Source organism: Salvelinus fontinalis, chromosome 20 (assembly GCF_029448725.1).
Source record: "Salvelinus fontinalis isolate EN_2023a chromosome 20, ASM2944872v1, whole genome shotgun sequence".
NCBI classification, from domain to species: Eukaryota; Metazoa; Chordata; class Actinopteri; order Salmoniformes; family Salmonidae; genus Salvelinus; species Salvelinus fontinalis.
In genome coordinates this window covers 35,068,727-35,090,047 of record NC_074684.1, presented here as the reverse complement: position 1 = coordinate 35,090,047, position 21,321 = coordinate 35,068,727, and the positions used below count along the sequence as shown (strand labels likewise).

The following is a 21,321-nucleotide window of genomic DNA, read 5'->3' as shown; positions in this document are numbered from 1 at the left end:
CTCCTTTAGCCCCACAATGAAATAGGGTGCAGGCCAGGCAGCAGGCTGTTAGCCAACCTGCCAGCTTAGTGGAGTCTGCCAATAGCACAGTCAGTGTAGTCAGCTCAGCCATACCCATACCCATTGAGACTGTGTCTGTGCCTCGACCTAGGTTGGGCAAAACTAAACATGGCGGTGTTCGCCTTAGCAATCTTATTAGGATAAAGACCTCCTCCATTCCTGCCATTATTGAAAGAGATCATGATACCTCACATCTCAAAATAGGGTTACTTAATGTTAGATCCCTCACTTCAAAGGCAGTCATAGTCAATGAACTAATCACTGATCATAATCTTGATGTGATTGGCCTGACTGAAACATGGCTTAAGCCTGATGAATTTACTGTGTTAAATGAGGCCTCACCTCCTGGTTACACTAGTGACCATATCCCCCGTGCATCCCGCAAAGGCGGAGGTGTTGCTAACATTTATGATAGCAAATTTCAATTTACAAAAAAAAAAATGACGTTTTCATCTTTTGAGCTTCTAGTCATGAAATCTATGCAGCCTACTCAATCACTTTTTATAGCTACTGTTTACAGGCCTCCTGGGCCATATACAGCGTTCCTCTCTGACTTCCCTGAATTCCTATCAGACCTTGTAGTCATAGCAGATCATATTCTAATTTTTGGTGATTTTAATATTCATATGGAGAAGTCCACAGACCCACTCCAAAAGTCTTTCGGAGCCATCATCGACTCAGTGGGTTTTGTCCAACATGTCTCTGGACCTACTCACTGCCACAGTCATACTCTGGACCTAGTTTTGTCCCATGGAATAAATGTTGTAGATCTTAATGTTTTCCCACATAATCCTGGACTATCGGACCACCATTTTATTACGTTTGCAATCGCAACAAATAATCTGCTCAGACCCCAACCAAGGAGTATCAAAAGTCGTGCTATAAATTCTCAGACAACACAAAAATTCCTTGATGCCCTTCCAGACTCCTTCTGCCTACCCAAGGACGTGGGAGGACAAAAATCAGTTAACCACTTAACTGAGGAACTCAATTTAACCTTGCGCAATACCCTAGATGCAGTTGCACCCCTAAAAACGAAAAACATTTGTCATAAGAAACTAGCTCCCTGGTATACAGAAAATACCCGAGCTTTGAAGCAAGCTTCCAGGAAATTGGAACGGAAATGGCGCCACACCAAACTGGAAGTCTTCCGACTAGCTTGGAAAGACAGTACCGTACAGTACCGAAGAGCCCTCACTGCTGCTCGATCATCCTACTTTTCCAACTTAATCGAGGAAAATAAGAACAATCCAAAATTTCTTTTTGATACTGTTGCAAAGCTAACTAAAAAGCAGCATTCCCCAAGAGAGGATGGCTTTCACTTCAGCAGTGATAAATTCATGAACTTCTTTGAGGAAAAGATCATGACCATTAGAAAGCAAATTACGGACTCCTCTTTGAATCTGCGTATTCCTCCAGGGCTTAGCTGTCCTGGATCTGCACAGCTCTGCCAAGGCCTGGGATCGGGAGAGACACTTAAGTGTTTTAGTACTATATCTCTTGACACAATGATGAAAATAATCATGGCCTCTAAACCTTCAAGCTGCATACTGGATCCTATTCCTACTAAACTGCTGAAAGAGCTGCTTCCTGTGCTTGGCCCTCCTATGTTGAACATAATAAACAGCTCTCTATCCACCGGATGTGTACCAAACTCACTAAAAGTGGCAGTGATAAAGCCTCTCTTGAAAAAGCCAAACCTTGACCCGGAAAATATAAAAAACTATCGGCCTATATCGAATCTTCCATTCCTCTCAAAAATTTTAGAAAAAGCTGTTGCGCAGCAACTCACTGCCTTTCTGAAGACAAACAATGTATACGAAATGCTTCAGTCTGGTTTTAGACCCCATCATAGCACTGAGACTGCACTTGTGAAGGTGGTAAATGACCTTTTGGTGGCGTCAGACCGAGGCTCTGCATCTGTCCTCGTGCTACTAGACCTTAGTGCTGCCTTTGACACCATCAATCACCACATTCTTTTGGAGAGACTGGAAACCCAAATTGTTCTACACGGACCAGTTCTGGCCTGGTTTAGATCTTACCTGTCGGAAAGATATCAGTTTGTCTCTGTGAATGGTTTGTCCTCTGACAAATCAACTGTGCATTTCGGTGTTCTTCAAGGTTCCGTTTTAGGACCACTATTGTTTTCACTATATATTTTACCTCTTGGGGATGTTATTCGAAAACATAATGTTAACTTTCACTGCTATGCGGATGACACACAGCTGTACATTTCAACGAAACATGGTGAAGCCCCAAAATTGCCCTCGCTAGAAGCCTGTGTTTCAGACATAAGGAAGTGGATGGCTGAAAACTTTCTACTTTTAAACTCGAACAAAACAGAGATGCTTGTTCTAGGTCCCAAGAAACAAAGAGATCTTCTGTTAAATCTGACAATTCATCTTGATGGTTGTAAAGTCGTCTCAAATAAAACTGTGAAGGACCTCAGCGTTACTCTTGACCCTGATCTCTCTTTTGACGAACATATCAAGACTGTTTCAAGGACAGCTTTTTTCCATCTACGTAACATTGCAAAAATCTGAAATTTTCTGTCCAAAAATGATGCAGAAAAATTTATCCATGCATTTATTACTTCTAGGTTAGACTACTGCAATGCTCTACTTTCCGGCTACCCGGATAAAGCACTAAATAAACTTCAGTTAGTGCTAAATACGGCTGCTAGAATCCTGACTAGAACCAAGAAATTTGATCATATTACTCCAGTGCTAGCTTCCCTACACTGGCTTCCTGTTAAGGCAAGGGCTGATTTCAAGGTTTTACTGTTAACCTATAAAGCGTTACATGGGCTTGCTCCTACCTATCTTTCCGAGTTGGTCCTGCCGTACATACCAATACGTACGCTACGGTCACAAGACGCAGGCCTCCTAATTGTCCCTAGAATTTCTAAGCAAACAGCGGGAGGCAGGGCTTTCTCCTATAGATCTCCATTTTTATGGAACAGTCTGCCTACCCATGTGAGAGACGCAGACTCGGTCTCAACCTTTAAGTCTTTACTGAAGACTTATCTCTTCAGTAGGTCATATGATTGAGTGTAGTCTGGCCCAGGAGTGTGAAGGTGAACGGAAAGGCTCTGGAGCAACGAACCGCCCTTGCTGTCTCTGCCTGGCCGGTTCCCCTCTCTCCACTGGGATTCTCTGCCTCTAACTCTGTTACAGGGGCTGAGTCACTGGCTTACTGGTGCTCTTTCATGCCGTCCCTGGGAGGGGTGCGTCACTTGAGTGGGTTGAGTTACTGACGTGATCTTCCTGTCTGGGTTGGCGCCCCCCCCTTGGTTTGTGCTGTGGTGGAGATCTTTGTTGGCTATACTCGGCCTTGTCTCAGGATTATAAGTTGGTGGTTGAAGATATCCCTCCAGTGGTGCGGGGGCTGTGCTTTGGCAAAGTGGGTGGGGTTATATCCTTCCTATTTGGCCCTGTCCGGGGGTATCTTCGGATGGGGCCACAGTGTCTCCTGACCGCTCCTGTCTCAGCCTCCAGTATTTATGCTGCAGTAGTTTGTGTCGGGGGGCTAGGGTCAGTTGGTTATACCTGGAGTACTTCTACTGTCTTATCCAGTGTCCTGTGTGAATTTAAGTATGCTTTCTCTAATTCTCTCGTTCTCTCTTTCTTTCTCTCTCTGAGAACCTGAGCCCTAGGACCATATGTCGGGACTACCGGGCATGACGACTCCCTGCTGCCCCCAGTCCGCATGGCCTTGCTGCTATTCCAGTTTCAACGGTTCTGCCTGCGGTTACGGAACCCCTACCTGTCCCAGACCTGCTGTTTTCAACTCTTAATGATCGGCTATGAAAAGCCAACAGATTTATTCCTGATTATTATTTGACCATGCTTGTCATTTATGAACATTTTGAAAATCTTGGCTCTCTAATTTTCTCCTCTCTTTCTTTCTCTCGGAGGACCTGAGCCCTGGGACCATACGTCGGGACTGCCGGGCGTGGTGGCTCCTTGCTGTCCCCAGTCCGCCTGGCCTTGCTGCTGTTCTGCCTGCGGTTATGGAACCGCCACCTGTCCCAGACCTGTTGTTTTTCAACTCTTAATGATCGGCTATGAAAAGCCAACTGAATATTATTCATGATTATTATTTGACCATGCTTGTCACTTATGAACATTTTTGAACATCTTGGCATAGTTCTGTTATAATCTCCACCCGGCACAGCCAGAAGAGGACTGGCCACCCCTCATAGCCTGGTTCCTCTCTAGGTTTCTTCCTAGGTTTTGGCCTTTCTAGGGAGTTTTTCCTAGCCACCGTGCTTCTACACCTGCATTCTAGCTGTTTGGGGTTTTAGGCTGGGTCTCTGTACAGCACTTCGAGACATTAGCTGATGTACGAAGGGCTATATAAAATAAACTTGATTGATTGATTGATTGATTGAGTAGTTGTCGAGGGTACAGCAAGTCAGCACCTCAGGAGTAAATGTCAGTTGGCTTTTCATAGCCGATCATTAAGAGTATCTCTACCGCTCCTGCTGTCTCTAGAGAGTTGAAAACAGCAGGTCTGGGACAGGTAGCACGTCCGGTGAACAGGTCAGGGTTCCATAGCCGCAGGCAGAACAGTTGAAACTGGAGCAGCAGCATTGCCAGGTGGACTGGGGACAGCAAGGAGTCATCATGCCAGGTAGTCCTGAGGCATGGTCCTCGGGCTCAGGTCCTCCGAGAGAGAGAAAGAAAGAGAGAAAGAGAGAATTAGAGAGAGCATACTTAAATTCACACAGGACACCGGATAAGACAGGAGAAGTACTCCAGATATATCAGACTGATCCTAGCCCCCCGACACATAAACTACTGCAGCATAAATACTGGAGGCTGAGACAGGAGGGGTCAGGAGACACTGTGGCCCCATCCGATGATACCCCCGGACAGGGCCAAACAGGAAGGATAAAACCCCACCCACTTTGTCAAAGCACAGCCCCCACACCACTAGAGGGATATCTTCAACCACCAACTTACCATCCTGAGACAAGGCCGAGTATAGCCCACAAAGATCTCCGCCACGGCACAACCCAAGGGGGGGCGCCAACCCAGACAGGAAGATCACGTCAGTGACTCAACCCACTCAAGTGACGCACCCCTCCTAGGGACGGCATGAAAGAGCACCAGTAAGCCACTTCAATACTATACTACACAACACTACAATATCTCACTACACTTCAGCACTATACTACACTGCAATACACTACAATACTGCACTACACTACAATACAACACTACTATACCACACTACAATACATCACTACACTTCAATACTATACTACACTACAATACACTACAATACTGCACTACACTACAATACTACACTACTATACCACACTACAATACATCACTACACTTCAATACTATACTACACTACAGTACACTACAATACTGCACTACACTGCAATACTACACTACACTACAATAACCCACTACACTGCAATATTACACCACACCACACTACAATACAATACCCCACAATACTACACTACACTACAATAAAATACCCCACTACACCATACCACTATACTACACTACAATACTACACCACAATACTAAGCGATACCACAATACCTCACCACACTTCAATACTATACTACACTACAACCTACACTTCACTACAATACAATACCTCACTACACCACAATACTACACTACAATAAAATAACCCACTACACTACAATACTACACAACACTACAATACCTCACTACACCACAATACTACACTACAATAAAATAACCCACTACACTACAATACTACACTACACTACAATACAATACCTCACTACACACAATACTACACTACAATAAAATAACCCACTACACTACAATACTACACTACACTACAATACAATACCCCACTACACCACAATACTACACTACACTACAATAAAATACCCCACTACACCACACCACTATACTACACTACAATACTACACTACAATAAAATAACCCACTACACTACAATACAATACCCCACTACACCACAATACTACACTACACTACAATAAAATACCCCACTACGCCACACTGCTATACTACGCCACACTACAATACAATACTACATCACAATACTACACAATACCACAATACTCACTACACTACAATACTACACTATACTACAATAGCTCGCTGCGCTTCACTACTATGCTACACTACAATACCTCACCACAATTCAATACTCTACTACACTGTAATACTACACCACAATACTGCGCTATACTACACTGCTACACTATACTACAATACCTCACTACACTTCAATACTGTACAACACTGCAATACCTCACCACACGTCAATACTATACTACACCACAATACTGCACCACAATACTGCACCACAATACTACACTATACTACGCTGCAATAATACACCGCAATACGCTTCAATACACCACAATACTACACAACAATACTATACGACACTACGCTACAATACTACAATACACTACAATACTTCACCACAGCACAATACCACACTATACTACACTACAATACCATACTATACTATACTACAATACCACACGACATTACAGTAATACACTGCACTAGAATACTACACTACGCTACAATACTACAATACACTACAGTGCTACACTACAAGACTACACTATACTGCACTGTCACACTATGTAATACTACACCACATTACTACACTGCACAACAATGCCATACTACAATACTACACTGCGATACTGCGCTACATTACAGTAATACACTGCACTACAATACCACACTGCACTACAATACCACACTGTAATACTACACTACAATACAATACTACACTACATTACAATACTACACTGTAATACTACACTACAATACAATACTACACTACATTACAATACTACACTGTAATACTACACTACAATACAATACTACACTACATTACAATACTACACTGTAATACTACACTACATTACAATACAAATAACCTCTCCCTCGATGTCAACAAAATGAAGGAGCTGATCGTGGATTTCAGGAAACAGCAGAGAGAACACGCCCCCATCCACATCGACGGGACCGCAGTGGAGAAACTAAAAAGCTTCAAGTTCCTCGGCGTACACATCACTGACAATCTGAAATGGTTCACCCACACAGACAGTGTGGTGAAGAAGGCACAACAGGCTATATCACCGCCTGGTATGGCAACTGCACTGCCCGCACCCACAGCGGTCTGCCCAACACATCACCGGAAGCACTACCTGCCCTCAAGGACATCAACCAAATCAAATCAAATCAAATTGTATTGGTCACATACACATGGTTAGCAGATGTTATTGCGAGTGTTGCGAAATGCTTGTGCTTCTAGTTCCAACAGGCTGTATCACAGCCTGGTACGGCAACTGCACCGCCCACAACCGCAAGGCTCTCCAGAGGGTGGTGCGGTCTGCACAGCGCATCACCGGGGGCAAACTACCTGCCCTCCAGGACACCTACAGCATCCGATGTCACAGGAAGGCCAAAAAGATCATCAAGGACATCAACCACCCGAGCCACTGCCTGTTCACCCCGCTATCATCCAGAAGGCGAGGTCAGTACAGGCGCATCAAAGCAGAGACCGAGAGACTGAAAAACAGCTTCTATCTCAAGGCCATCAGACTGTTAAATCACTAGCCGGCTACCACCCGGTTACTCAACCCTGCACCCTAGAGGCTGCTGCCCTATATACATAGACATGGAATCACTGGCCACTTGAATAATGGAACACTAGTCACTTTAATAATGTTTACATACTGCTTTACTCATCTCATATTTACACTACCGTTCAAAAGTTTGGGGTCACTTAGAAATGTCCTTGTTCTTTTAAAGAAAAGCACATTTTTGCCCATTAACATAACATCAAATTGATCAGAAATACAGTGTAATGTTGTAAATGACTATTGTAGATGGAAACTGATGATTTTGCATGGAATATCTACAGAGGGTAATTATCAGCAACCATCACTCCTGTGTTCCAATGGCACATTTTGTTAGCTAATCCAAGTTTATCATTTTAAAAGGCTAATTGAGCATCAGAAAACCCTTTTGCAATTATGATAGCACAGCTGAAAACTGTTGTTCTGATTAAAGAAGCAATAAAACTGGCCTTCTTTAGACTAGTTGAGTATCTGGAGCATCAGCATTTGTGGGTTCGATTACAGGCTCAAAATGGCCAGAAACAAAGAACTTTCTTCTGAAACTCGTCAGTCTATTCTTGTTCTGAGAAATTAAGACTATTCCATACGAGAAATTGCCAAGAAACTGAAGATCTCGTACTGCTCCCTTCACAGAACAGCGTAAACTGTCTCTAACCAGAATAGAAAGAGGAGTGGGAGGCCCCGGTGCACAACTGAGCAAGAGGACAAGTACATTAGTGTCTAGTTTGAGAAAAAGAATGTCCTCAAATGGCAGCTTCATGAAATTGTACCCGCAAAACTCCAGTCTCAACATCAACAGTGAAGAGGCGACTCCGGGATGCTGGCCTTCTATTTTAATTTGAATAGACAAAAAATGTGCTTTTCATTCAAAAACAAGGACATTTCTAAGTGACCCCAAACTTTTGAACGGTAGTGTATATACTGTATTCTATTCTACTGTATTGTAGTCAATGCCACTCTGACATTTCTCATCCTAACATTTATATATTTCTTAATTCCATTATTTCACGTTTAGATTGGTGTGTATTGTTGTGAAATGTTTAATATTACTGTACTGTTGTAGCTAGGAACACAAGCATTTCGCTACACCCACAATAACATCTGCTAAATATGTGTATGTGACCAATACAATTTGATTTGATTTGAATATTGCAATGCACTACAATACAAAACTACACTACAATACTACAATACTGCACGACAATACTACACTGCACTACAATACTACACTACAACACTACACAGCACAACAATACTACACGACACTACAATAGCACACTACAATACTACACTACAATACTGCACTGTGCCACAATACTACACTACACTACAAAACTAGACTAGACTACAATACTACACCACACTATAAAACTAGACTACACTACAATACTACACTATGCTACACGGCACTACAACACTAGACTACACTACAATACTACACTATACTACACTGCACCACAAAACTAAACTACACTACAATACTACACTGTACTACAATTGTACACTGCACCACAATACTGCACTGCACTACAATACTACACAACAGTACTACACTACACTTCACAACAGTACTACAATAAACTACAATACCACACTACAATATTACACTACACTACAATATTACAATACACTACAATATTACAATACACTACAATATTACAATACACTACAATACACTACAATACACTACAATACACTACAATACACTACAATACACTACAATAGTACAATGTACTACAATATGTTTTCCATTTTAGGATTTCTTAAACTCACACACACACACACACACACACACACACACACACACACACACACACACACACACACACACACACACACACACACACACACACACACACACACACACACACACACACACACACACACACACACACACACACACACACACACCTGACTGGGCCCATCCCAATAATGTGAGAAAGGATCTGATATCCATTGCAGAAGGGAGACAGCAGAGATAAGAGGAACAGGTGAGGGGAGGAGGACATAATACTCCCCGTCCAGAAGACTGCTTCACAGACAGATATTTACCACTCTCACTCTGGCAATAATTAGCCACATTAGAACAAGGATACACTTTAAAGTCTGTGGTCCACGCAGAACGACTTCATTTAACAACTCAGAAACCACAGAGAGGAAAGACCACAGACAGTTATGACCACAGAAGGAATATCCACATTCTCCTAAAAGGTAAGACAATACCCTAAATATGGTCTTGATTGTTATAAAGTTGTATTAGAGTATTTAGTAGGACTTAGATAGACTCATAATTTCACTACATTTTCAGAGGAGAAATACAGTGTAGTGTGAAATGTGTGGTAGAGGCCCACTGTGAAGAAGCCCACTGTGAAGATGTCCACTGTAAAGAGACCCACTCTGAAGGGGCCCACTGTAAAGAGACCCACTGTGAAGGGAACCACTGTAAAAAGGCCCACTGTGAAGTGGCCCACTGTAAAGAGGCCCACTATAAAGAGGCCCACTGTAAAGAGGCCCATTGTGAAGAGATCCACTGTTAAGAGGCCCACTGTAAAGAGGCCCATTGTGAAGAGGCCCACTGTGAAGAGGCCCATTGTGAAGAGGCCCACTGTAAAGAGGCCCATTGTGAAGAGATCCACTGTAAAGAGGCCCATTGTGAAGAGATCCATTGTTAAGAGGTCCACTTGAAAGAGGTCCACTGTAAAGAGGTCCACTGTAAAGAGGTCCACTGTGAAAAGATCCACTGTTAAGAGGCCCACTGTAAAGAGGCCCATTGTGAAGAGGCCCACTGTGAAGAGGCCCACTGTAAAGAGGCCCATTGTGAAGAGATCCACTGTTAAGAGGCCCACTGTAAAGAGGCCCACTGTAAAGAGGTCCACTGTGAAGAGATCCACTGTTAACAGGCCCACTGTAAAGAGGTCCACTGTGAAGAGATCCACTGTGAAGAGATCCACTGTTAAGAGGCCCACTGTAAAGAGGCCCACTGTGAAGAGATCCACTGTTAAGAGGCCCACTGTAAAGAGGCCCATTGTGAAGAGGCCCACTGTGAAGAGGCCCACTGTAAAGAGGTCCACTGTGAAGAGGTCCACTGTTAAGAGGCCCACTGTAAAGAGGTCCACTGTGAAGAGATCCACTGTTAAGAGGCCCATTGTGAAGAGGCCCACTGTAAAGAGGCCCACTGTAAAGAGATCCACTGTGAAGAGATCCACTGTGAAGTGTCCCACTGTAAAGAGACCCACTGTGAAGAGCAGTGTGACAGTGTCCTATTCTCACTTTAGAATTGCACACCTAGAACACAGCTAAAATTAGGTTTGCTATCTGGAGGGATGACCATATACCATGATCATATACCATGACCATATACCATGACCATATACCATGACCATATACCATGACCATATACCATGACCATATACCATGATCATATACCATGATCATATACCATGACCATATACCATGATCATATACCATGATCATATACCATGACCATATACCATGACCATATACCATGATCATATACCATGACCATATACCATGACCATATACCATGATCATATACCATGACCATATACCATGACCATATACCATGACCATATACCATGACCATATACCATGACCATATACCTTGCATTCAAACGAACGTAGCTCCTGCCAACTGTTCCCATTGTAAAAAAATAATTCTAAAACATCCAAGAGCTTCTTCCTTTAACCGTTGAATACTTTTTAACACTCGAACACACCTGCACAAGACTTTGGCACAAGTTGTGTGTGTGGATCCCTTTTAAAGTGTCCCACAGTATTGAAATTACAATTCTAAGAGTATGCATGAATAAGAATTCAAACTCTGATTGACTGCTATCCATAGGAGAGTTGTTCTAGGTAGTTCTTGTGTGTTTAAACAGTATGTGAACACAGGCCGTAGGCAGCAATACTAAGCCTCACTCACAGAAGTGGAAGGGAGAATGTGGTCGAGATATGTAGAGAGTTGGGGACATGAGATGAGCAGCTTGGCATCGAAGCCGAAGAAGTGTAACGTTGGAAGGTGCTGTGAGGTGGGAAAGTTAAGGCAGCAGGCAAAGATGCTGTACTGTCTCTGTAGGTTATAAATGTTGAGATGAAGACATGCAACTGACTGCAAAACTCATGCAGAAGCAACAAACAGCATTCAAAAAACTAAACATGCAATGGTTAGCTTAGAGATCATGTGTGAGTATTAACTGCTGTAAATATCTTGTTTTATGTTGAAAATATCTTATTATCTGCTCTCATGCTTTCAGTGAGTTACAGCTTCACTTGTATCATTAAGCAATGACTTTTAGTCAATAGTATTTAAGGACTAAAGGACTTGAAGTTGAAGGAGTTCTGCCACATAGGATTTACCAGACCGTTTAAAAAAGATATGTTATTAGTAAAAATGCTAATTAAAGCAGTATGTTAACTAGTGCCCACTACAATATCTCTCTCTCTCCCTCTCTTTGTCTCTCTATCCCTCTCTTTGTCTCTCTCTCTCTCTCTCACTCTCTCCGTCTCTCTCTTTCTCTCTCCCACTCCCCGCCCCTCTCTCTCTCTCTCTCTCTCTCTCTCTCCCTATCTCTCTTTCTCTCTCTCTTCCTCACTCTCCCTCTCTCTCTCTCTCACGCTCTCCGTCTCTCTTTCTCTCTCCCTCTCTCTCTCTCGCGCTCTCTCTCTCTCTCTCCCTATCTCTCTTTCTCCCTCTCTCTCCCTCTCTCTCCATCTCTCTCTCTCTTCCTCACTCTCCCTCTCTCTCTCTCTCTCCCTCTCTCTCCCTCTCTGTCTCTCTCTCAAAGGCTCCGAGCAGAGACGATACAAATGGAAGATCCCATTGACACCGCCATGGCCATGTTCTCTGATCAGTACCTGTCGTCCAATGACAGTTTACTATTCAACATCACTCCAGCTCATTTCCCCCGCCTGCCACCCATAATAGACCAGGCCATCAGCATCACCACCATAGTGATCCTCTTCATCACCATGGTTTCACTGGGCTGTACCATGGAGGTGCACAAGATCAAGGTCCTGATGATGCTCATCTCTAGTTTCCGGTTGTTTCAGACTTTTTGGAGTTATCTTCCTCCTGTTATGTGATGTTTTTTGTTGCCGTGAATAAAGAAGTTTTCGGGTTTGTGAAATGTATACAAATAAAATATTATATTCATAATATTAATGTTGTTTATTATTCTCTAAAGGCCCACATCCTGAAACCAAAAGGAGTAGCCATCGCATTGGTGGCCCAGTTTGGAGTAATGCCCCTCACTGCCTTCTCATTGGCTAAGGTTAGTATCTCTCATTGGCTAAGGTTAGTATCTCTCATTGGCTAAGGTTAGTATTTCTCATTGGCTAAGGTTAGTATCTCTAATTGGCTAAGGTTAGTATCTCTCATTGGCTAAGGTTAGTATCTCTCATTGGCTAAGGTTAGTATTTCTCATTGGCTAAGGTTAGCATCTCTCATTGGCTAAGGGTACTATTTCTCATTGGCTAAGGTTAGTGTCTCTCATTGGCTAAGGTTAATATCTCTCATTGGCTAAGGTTAGTATCTTTCATTGGCTAAGGTTAGCATCTCTCATTGGCTAAGGGTACTATTTCTCATTGGCTAAGGTTAGTGTCTCTCATTGGCTAAGGTTAATATCTCTCATTGGCTAAGGTTAGTATCTCTCATTGGCTAAGGGTACTATTTCTCATTGGCTAAGGTTAGTGTCTCTCATTGGCTAAGGTTAATATCTCTCATTGGCTAAGGTTAGTATCTTTCATTGGCTAAGGTTAGTATCTTTCATTGGCTAAGGTTAGTATCTCTCATTGGCTAAGGTTAGTATTTCTCATTGGCTAAGGTTAGTATTTCTCATTGGCTAAGGTTAGTATTTCTCATTGGCTAAGGTTAGTATTTCTCATTGGCTAAGGTTAGTATCTCTCATTGGCTAAGGTTAGTATTTCTCATTGGCTAAGGTTAGTATTTCTCATTGGCTAAGGTTAGTATCTCTCATTGGCTAAGGTTAATATCTCTCATTGGCTAAGGTTAGTATTTCTCATTGGCTAAGGGTAATATCTCTCATTGGCTAAGGTTAGTATCTCTCATTGGCTAAGGTTAATATCTCTCATTGGCTAAGGTTAGTATCTCTCATTGGCTAAGGTTAGTATTTCTCATTGGCTAAGGTTAGTATTTCTCATTGGCTAAGGTTAGTATTTCTCATTGGCTAAGGTTAGTATTTCTCATTGGCTAAGGTTAGTATTTCTCATTGGCTAAGCTTAGTGTCTCTCATTGGCTAAGGTTAATATCTCTCATTGGCTAAGGTTAGTATCTCTCATTGGCTGAGGTTAGTGTCTCTCATTGGCTAAGGTTAGTATTTTTCATTGGCTAAGGTTAGTGTCTCTCATTGGCTAAGGTTAGTATCTCTCATTGGCTAAGCTTAGTATTTCCATAGCTGTCTTGGCATTGTTGTCTTGGCGTTCTACAGTCTGGTTCCCAGGCCTTCAGGAATGGCAGGACAGGACCATGCTAAGCTGTTCAGTGTAGCCTCAGGTGTGTGTCCTGTCCTGTGTCTTCAGGTGTTACAGCTGGGGCCGGTAGAGGCTGTAGTGGTGCTGATCTGTGGATGCTGTCCAGGGGGAAGCCTCTCCAATATATTGGCCCTGTCTCTGAAGGGAGACATGAACCTAAGGTACATATACAGCTCTCTACATTCATCTATTCAAACACTACTTTAATCTATTCTCATTATAAAATGTGTAAAATAAGCTTGAGAGGAATCATATTGTTTCCAAGTGGGTCTCGAAACAATGCTTCCTCTAATCATTATGTAGATTTCCTAGGGTGAAATAAACGGTTAATGACCTTACGGCTAAACCTAAAAGGTGGGATGGATGGGGTGTGTGTCTGGGGGTATATACTATTTATATAATAATAGTTTTATGATCGGGTCAGTGGTATGCAGGTCATTCAACTCTGTGGTACTCATGGGGATAGATACAGTATGTACATTTATCAGTTAGTAAAATGCAGAATTATCATTGAGGCTGCTAAACGGAGCGCTTTGTCAATGCAATGAGTTCAATAACCTCGTACTGCTGAAGGCTACCAAATGAAGTGCTTTGTCAATGCATTGGCAATCACCTTATTATTAGCTAAGAGTTGAATGACCTTGATGTTATCGTGCTCTTGTATGTACTGTTATTCCCCAATAACAACCAACCACACCCTGTCTTGTCCTGACTTATTGCTCAGACCAACATGGGTGGCTTGGTTACAGTACATTAGTGCCTTGGTAATCATGGTAATCACCCCATTAGTACAGAGTTGAATGCCCTGAAATACACCAACCCAGATCATAAAACTATTATCATATTAATCCATATCACCGTCAGACACACAGCAGCCATCCCACGTTTTAGTTTGAACCGGAACGTAAACTAACCCTTCTCTTTGCCACTTACACCTCGAACCAATACCATAACATAATTACCATACATATTAATCAATATCTTCAGACTTCCACGTTTTATGCTACTTTTAACCGCCAGGTCGGTCATTCCCTGTTTTAGTTTCACACCGTATCTGGATCACCGTCATAAAGATGAAGCAACATCCAACAGGTTGATTAATGAAGCAACATCCAACAGGTTGATTAATGAAGCAACATCCAACAGGTTGATTAATGAAGCAACATCCAACAGGTTGATTAATGAAGCAACATCCAACAGGTTGACTAATGAAGCAACATCCAACAGGTTGATTAATGAAGCAACATCCAACAGGTTGACTAATGAAGCAACATCCAACAGGTTGATTAATGAAGCAACATCCAACAGGTTGATCGATGAAGCAACATCCAACAGGTTGATTAATGAAGCAACATCCAACAGGTTGATTAATGAAGCAACATCCAACAGGTTGATTAATGAAGCAACATCCAACAGGTTGATTAATGAAGCAACATCCAACAGGTTGATTAGTGAAGCAACATCCAACAGGTTGATCAATGAAGCAACATCCAACAGGTTGATTGATGAAGCAACATCCAACAGGTTGATCGATGAAGCAACATCCAACAGGTTGATTAGTGAAGCAACATCCAACAGGTTGATTAATGAAGCAACATCCAACAGGTTGATTAATGAAGCAACATCCAACAGGTTAACTAATGAAGCAACATCCAACAGGTTGACTAATGAAGCAACATCCAACAGGTTGATTAATGAAGCAACATCCAACAGGTTGATTAATGAAGCAACATCCAACAGGTTGATTAATGAAGCAACATCCAACAGGTTGACTAGTGAAGCAACATCCAACAGGTTGATTAATGAAGCAACATCCAACAGGTTGATCGATGAAGCAACATCCAACAGGTTGACTAATGAAGCAACATCCAACAGGTTGATTAATGAAGCAACATCCAACAGGTTGATTAATGAAGCAACATCCAACAGGTTGATTAATGAAGCAACATCCAACAGGTTGACTAATGAAGCAACATCCAACAGGTTGATTAATGAAGCAACATCCAACAGGTTGATTAATGAAGCAACATCCAACAGGTTGATTAGTGAAGCAACATCCAACAGGTTGATTAATGAAGCAACATCCAACAGGTTGATTAATGAAGCAACATCCAACAGGTTGATTAATGAAGCAACATCCAACAGGTTGATTAATGAAGCAACATCCAACAGGTTGATTAATGAAGCAACATCCAACAGGTTGATTAATGAAGCAACATCCAACAGGTTGATTAATGAAGCAACATCCAACAGGTTGATTAATGAAGCAACATCCAACAGGTTGATTAATGAAGCAACATCCAACAGGTTGATCGATGAAGCAACATCCAACAGGTTGATTAATGAAGCAACATCCAACAGGTTGATTAATGAAGCAACATCCAACAGGTTGATTAATGAAGCAACATCCAACAGGTTGATTAATGAAGCAACATCCAACAGGTTGATTAATGAAGCAACATCCAACAGGTTGAATAATGAAGCAACATCCAACAGGTTGAATAATGAAGCAACATCCAACAGGTTGATTAATGAAGCAACATCCAACAGGTTGATTAATGAAGCAACATCCAACAGGTTAACTAATGAAGCAACATCCAACAGGTTGATTAATGAAGCAACATCCAACAGGTTGATTAATGAAGCAACATCCAACAGGTTGATTAATGAAGCAACATCCAACAGGTTGATTAATGAAGCAACATCCAACAGGTTGATTAATGAAGCAACATCCAACAGGTTGATCGATGAAGCATGTACTTTGTGGTGTTACACATGCAATGCATTCTTTCTCTGTCTGACCCCAATATGTATTATCTGACAGGAAGTACTCTCCCAAATGTAAGCTTTCTGCCAATATCAGATATGTCTATGTCCTTTTCTTGTTACTTACAACCTCATGCTAATTACATTAGCCTACGTTAGCTCAACCGTCCCGTGGAAGGGACACCGATCCTGTAGAACTCAGACCTAGCAGTTATTGAACTCATCCCTAGCAGTTATTGAACTCAGACCTAGCAGTTATTGAACTCATACCTAGCAGTTATTGAACTCATACCTAGCAGTTATTGAACTCATACCTAGAAGTTATTGAACTCATCCCTAGCAGTTATGTAATCCTAATTAGCAGTAATTTAACCCTGACTAGCACAGTCATTTAACCCTAATTTACAGTCATTTAACCCTAACTTACAGTCATTTAACCCTGACTTAGTCATTTAACCCTAACTTACAGTCATTTAACCCTAACTAGCACAGTCATTTAACCATAACTTAGTCATTTAACCCTAACTTACAGTCATTTAACCCTAACTTACAGTCAGTTAACCCTAATTTACAGTCATTTAACCCTAATTTACAGTTATTTAACCCTAACTTACAGTCATTTAACCCTAACTTACAGTCATTTAACCCTAACTAGCACAGTCATTTAACCCTAACTAGCACAGTCATTTAACCCTAACTTACAGTCATTTAACCCTGACTAGCACAGTCATTTAACCCTAACTAGCACAGTCATTTAACCATAACTTAGTCATTTAACCCTAACTTACAGTCATTTAACCCTAACTTACAGTCATTTAACCCTAATGTAGTTATTTAATCCTAACTTACAGTCATTTAACCCTAATGTAGTTATTTAACCCTAACTTACAGTCATTTAACCCTAACTTACAGTCATTTAACCCTAACTTACAGTCATTTAACCCTAACTTACAGTCATTTAACCCTGACTAGCACAGTCATTTAACCCTAACTTACAGTCATTTAACCCTAATTTACAGTCATTTAACCCTAACTTACAGTCATTTAACCCTAACTTACAGTCATTTAACCCTAACTTAGTCATTTAACCCTAACTTAGTCATTTAACCCTAACTTACAGTCATTTAACCCTAACTTACAGTCATTTAACCCTAACTTACAGTCATTTAACCCTAATGTAGTTATTTAACCCTAACTTACAGTCATTTAACCCTAACTTACAGTCATTTAACCCTAACTTACAGTCATTTAACCCTAACTTACAGTCATTTAACCCTAACTTACAGTCATTTAACCCTAACTTACAGTCATTTAACCCTAACTTACAGTCATTTAACCCTAACGTAGAGTCATTTAACCCTAACTTACAGTCATTTAACCCTAACGTAGAGTCATTTAACCCTAACGTAGAGTCATTTAACCCTAACGTAGAGTCAATTAACCCTAACTTACAGTTATTTAACCCTAACTTACAGTCATTTAACCCTAACTTAGTCATTTAACCCTGACTTACAGTCATTTAACCCTAACTTACAGTCATTTAACCCTAACTTAGTCATTTAACCCTAACTTACAGTCATTTAACCCTAACTTACAGTTATTTGACCACAACTAGCAGTTATTTAACCTTAATTAGCACAGTTATTTAACCTTAATTAGCACAGTTATTTAACCTTAATTAGCACAGTTATTTAACCTTAATTAGCACAGTTATTTAACCTTAATTAGCACAGTTATTTAACCTTAATTAGCACAGTTATTTAACCTTAATTAGCACAGTTATTTAACCTTAAATAGCACCGTTATTTAACCATAACTAGTACAGTTATTAAACCCTAACTAGCAGTGTAAGGCTGGCTCACAGAGATCCAGGTTCCAGATATTATGTTTGTGTTACTTGAGGAAACCAATCATTACAGCTTCCTCCTCATTCAGCTACAGAAAAAGAGAAACTAGATAGGCACCGCTCAACAGAACAACAGGAAAGACAGTAATGAGATTACTGACACCAATGGAGTCATGTCAGGGTTTATGATAGCATGGCCAAAGCTATCTGTTGTTCCATGGTCACACTCATTATGTAATAATGAGCATGGTTCCTGATACCCTAAAAGTATGATATCCAGGTCAGGCCGGTCGCACGTTTAAACAAGTCTTTTTCAGTCAGTCTTGCCAGGTATAATATAAACACACACATACGTAACATCTCTCTCTCTCTCTCTCCCTCCGTCTCCCTCCGTCTACCTCTCTCCCTCTGTCTTTCTCCCTCTGTCTCTCTCTCTCTCCCTCCGTCTACCTCTCTCTCTCTCTCTCCCTCTGTCTCTCTCCCTCTGTCTCTCTCTCTCTCCCTCCGTCTACCTCTCTCCCTCTGTCTTTCTCCCTCTGTCTCTCTCTCTCTCCCTCCGTCTACCTCTCTCTCTCTCTCTCCCTCTCTCTCCTTCTGTCTCTCTCCCTCTCTCCCTCTGTCTCTTTCTCCATCTGTCTTTCCCTCTCTCCCCAGTATTGTGATGACTACCTGCTCTACAGTTCTAGCCCTGGGTATGATGCCACTGCTCCTCTACCTGTACTGCCAGGGCTTCTCCAACCTGGAGAGTGCTATCCCCTACGCTAGCATCACTCTGACCCTGGTCATGACTCTGTTCCCCTGCGGCATCGGCATCCTCATCAATTACTACAGGCCACAGTACTCCAAGACTATTACTAAGGTAGAGTACAGTACGCAGTACACAGTAGTACAGATCATCACTAAGGTAGAGTACAGTACGCAGTACACAGTAGTACAGATCATCACTAAGGTAGAGTACAGTACGCAGTACACAGTAGTACAGATCATCACTAAGGTAGAGTACAGTACACATTATACTTCAGTGCTTCAAGACCATCATTATGGCACGGAGCACACAGGTAATTGAATCGAGACCTGGGTCAAATACCCAAGTCAAACTGCGCTTAATTTTGAGTAATCCCAAAAGTGCAAATTACAAGCTAAACCATGTTGCTTCAAAGGCTAATTTCAGTAGAGTATATAAAAGGATTATTCTCCTATTCTCAATTATTTTCCCTCTCTCTCTCCTCCCTTCAGGTTGGCCTGTCCCTCCTGTTGGTGGCCACGGTGGTGATTGCCCTGTTGGTCAGCATGACCATAGGAGGGATGGATTTGATGATGACCGTCCTGTCCCCTCCACTCATAGCCACCGCTGCCCTCATGCCCCTCATTGGCTACACCTTCGGATACGTCCTGTCATACCTCTTCAAACTCAACGGATCGTAAGTCATGGTGACGATAGTGTTGATAAGGATGTTATCTCTTTAGCAAAAAAAGACTTACAAAAAAAAGAGAAAATACATAATACATTCCAGCTATAACTCCATGTCAATCAATCCGTTCAAGTTTTCCTTATTTGGACTTCCTTCCTGTTCCTCAGGGGGCGGAGGACCATTTCCATGGAGACAGGCTGTCAGAACATCCAGCTGTGTTCCACCATTTTGAAGGTGGCATTCCCTCCCGATGTGATTGGTCCCCTCTACCTATTCCCAATGGTCTACATAGTGTTTCAGGTGGGAGAGGCCTTACTGCTCATTGTCCTGTTCAGGGTCCACGAGAGGTTCTTCAAAACACCGAAGACAGGTAGGCTCGACTGACCCTGTTCGTGAGTGATACAGTTACAAGCACCTAGTCTGAGACCTAGATATCAGGTCACTTGTGACAAAAATGAATGGAGGTTCACACCTCAACTAGAAGGTTACCCCTGTCCAATATTTTTTTGTAAAATACTAAATTGATCCAAGATCAGCACTCCTACTCAGGGATGCTTTATGAATACAGGCCCTGTCTCCTACTCAAAGGTTGAAACCTACATTATTTGTCACAAGGGAAGACTGAAGAAACCAGTTCAATCTTAGCTGTCCAAATCATGGTCATTTTCTCAAGACAGCTGTGCTCCTTTCTCCATCCCACAGAGAAGCAGGTGTACGAGGCAGTGGATGGAAATCAGATTGACATCAACTCAGTCTGAAATGGTGATGTCTACCAAGGATTCAGGCTCCCAAAACCTGATGATCTACCAGATTACAATGAGGATTTAACACCCATTAACTGCACATACAATGACTCATGGCAGCAGGCGTTTTGAAGGTGGAGTGATTGTGCCTAATTGACTACAATGTATACAGGTGTAGAAGTGTATGTGGAATTAACTGAAAAGATAAAACCTGTCTAAACTACATGATTAGTTCTGATCAAGGTTGTGTCAATGTTTGGACAAGCTATTGAAAACATTGTAAAATAGTCGTGACATTTTATTACTGCTACTATTTAATTACATATTGTTTTAATACTAAAAGTGGCACAATTC

General features: G+C 41.8%; 2 protein-coding genes across 2 annotated transcripts; both read left to right on the top strand.

Moving 5' to 3' along the window:
* The first annotated feature begins 10,063 nt into the window (after positions 1-10,063).
* On the top strand, positions 10,064-10,990 carry LOC129817888 (salivary glue protein Sgs-3-like). The gene is made up of 2 exons (XM_055873488.1): positions 10,064-10,327; positions 10,439-10,990. The coding sequence occupies exons 1-2, from the start codon at positions 10,064-10,066 to the stop codon at positions 10,988-10,990; spliced, it is 816 nt and encodes a 271-aa protein (XP_055729463.1).
* A 1,520-nt stretch (positions 10,991-12,510) lies between these two features.
* LOC129817776 (hepatic sodium/bile acid cotransporter-like) lies at positions 12,511-21,134 on the top strand. The gene is made up of 7 exons (XM_055873323.1): positions 12,511-12,721; positions 12,895-12,981; positions 14,249-14,361; positions 19,467-19,671; positions 20,049-20,233; positions 20,392-20,594; positions 20,927-21,134. The coding sequence occupies exons 1-7, from the start codon at positions 12,518-12,520 to the stop codon at positions 20,980-20,982; spliced, it is 1,053 nt and encodes a 350-aa protein (XP_055729298.1). The 5' UTR covers positions 12,511-12,517; the 3' UTR covers positions 20,983-21,134.
* Positions 21,135-21,321: the final 187 nt, after the last annotated feature.

Excerpts from the sequence above, each read along its gene's own strand:
- LOC129817888 (XM_055873488.1), top strand. The coding sequence starts at position 10,064 with ATGTCCACTGTAAAGAGACCCACTCTGAAGGGGCCCACTGTAAAGAGA. Across the intron at positions 10,328-10,438 it reads CCATTGTGAAGAGATCCACT|AGGCCCACTGTAAAGAGGCC; the intron begins GTAAAGAGGCCC and ends TCCACTGTTAAG.
- LOC129817776 (XM_055873323.1), top strand. The coding sequence starts at position 12,518 with ATGGAAGATCCCATTGACACCGCCATGGCCATGTTCTCTGATCAGTAC. Across the intron at positions 12,722-12,894 it reads TGGAGGTGCACAAGATCAAG|GCCCACATCCTGAAACCAAA; the intron begins GTCCTGATGATG and ends TATTCTCTAAAG. Across the intron at positions 12,982-14,248 it reads CTGCCTTCTCATTGGCTAAG|GTGTTACAGCTGGGGCCGGT; the intron begins GTTAGTATCTCT and ends CTGTGTCTTCAG.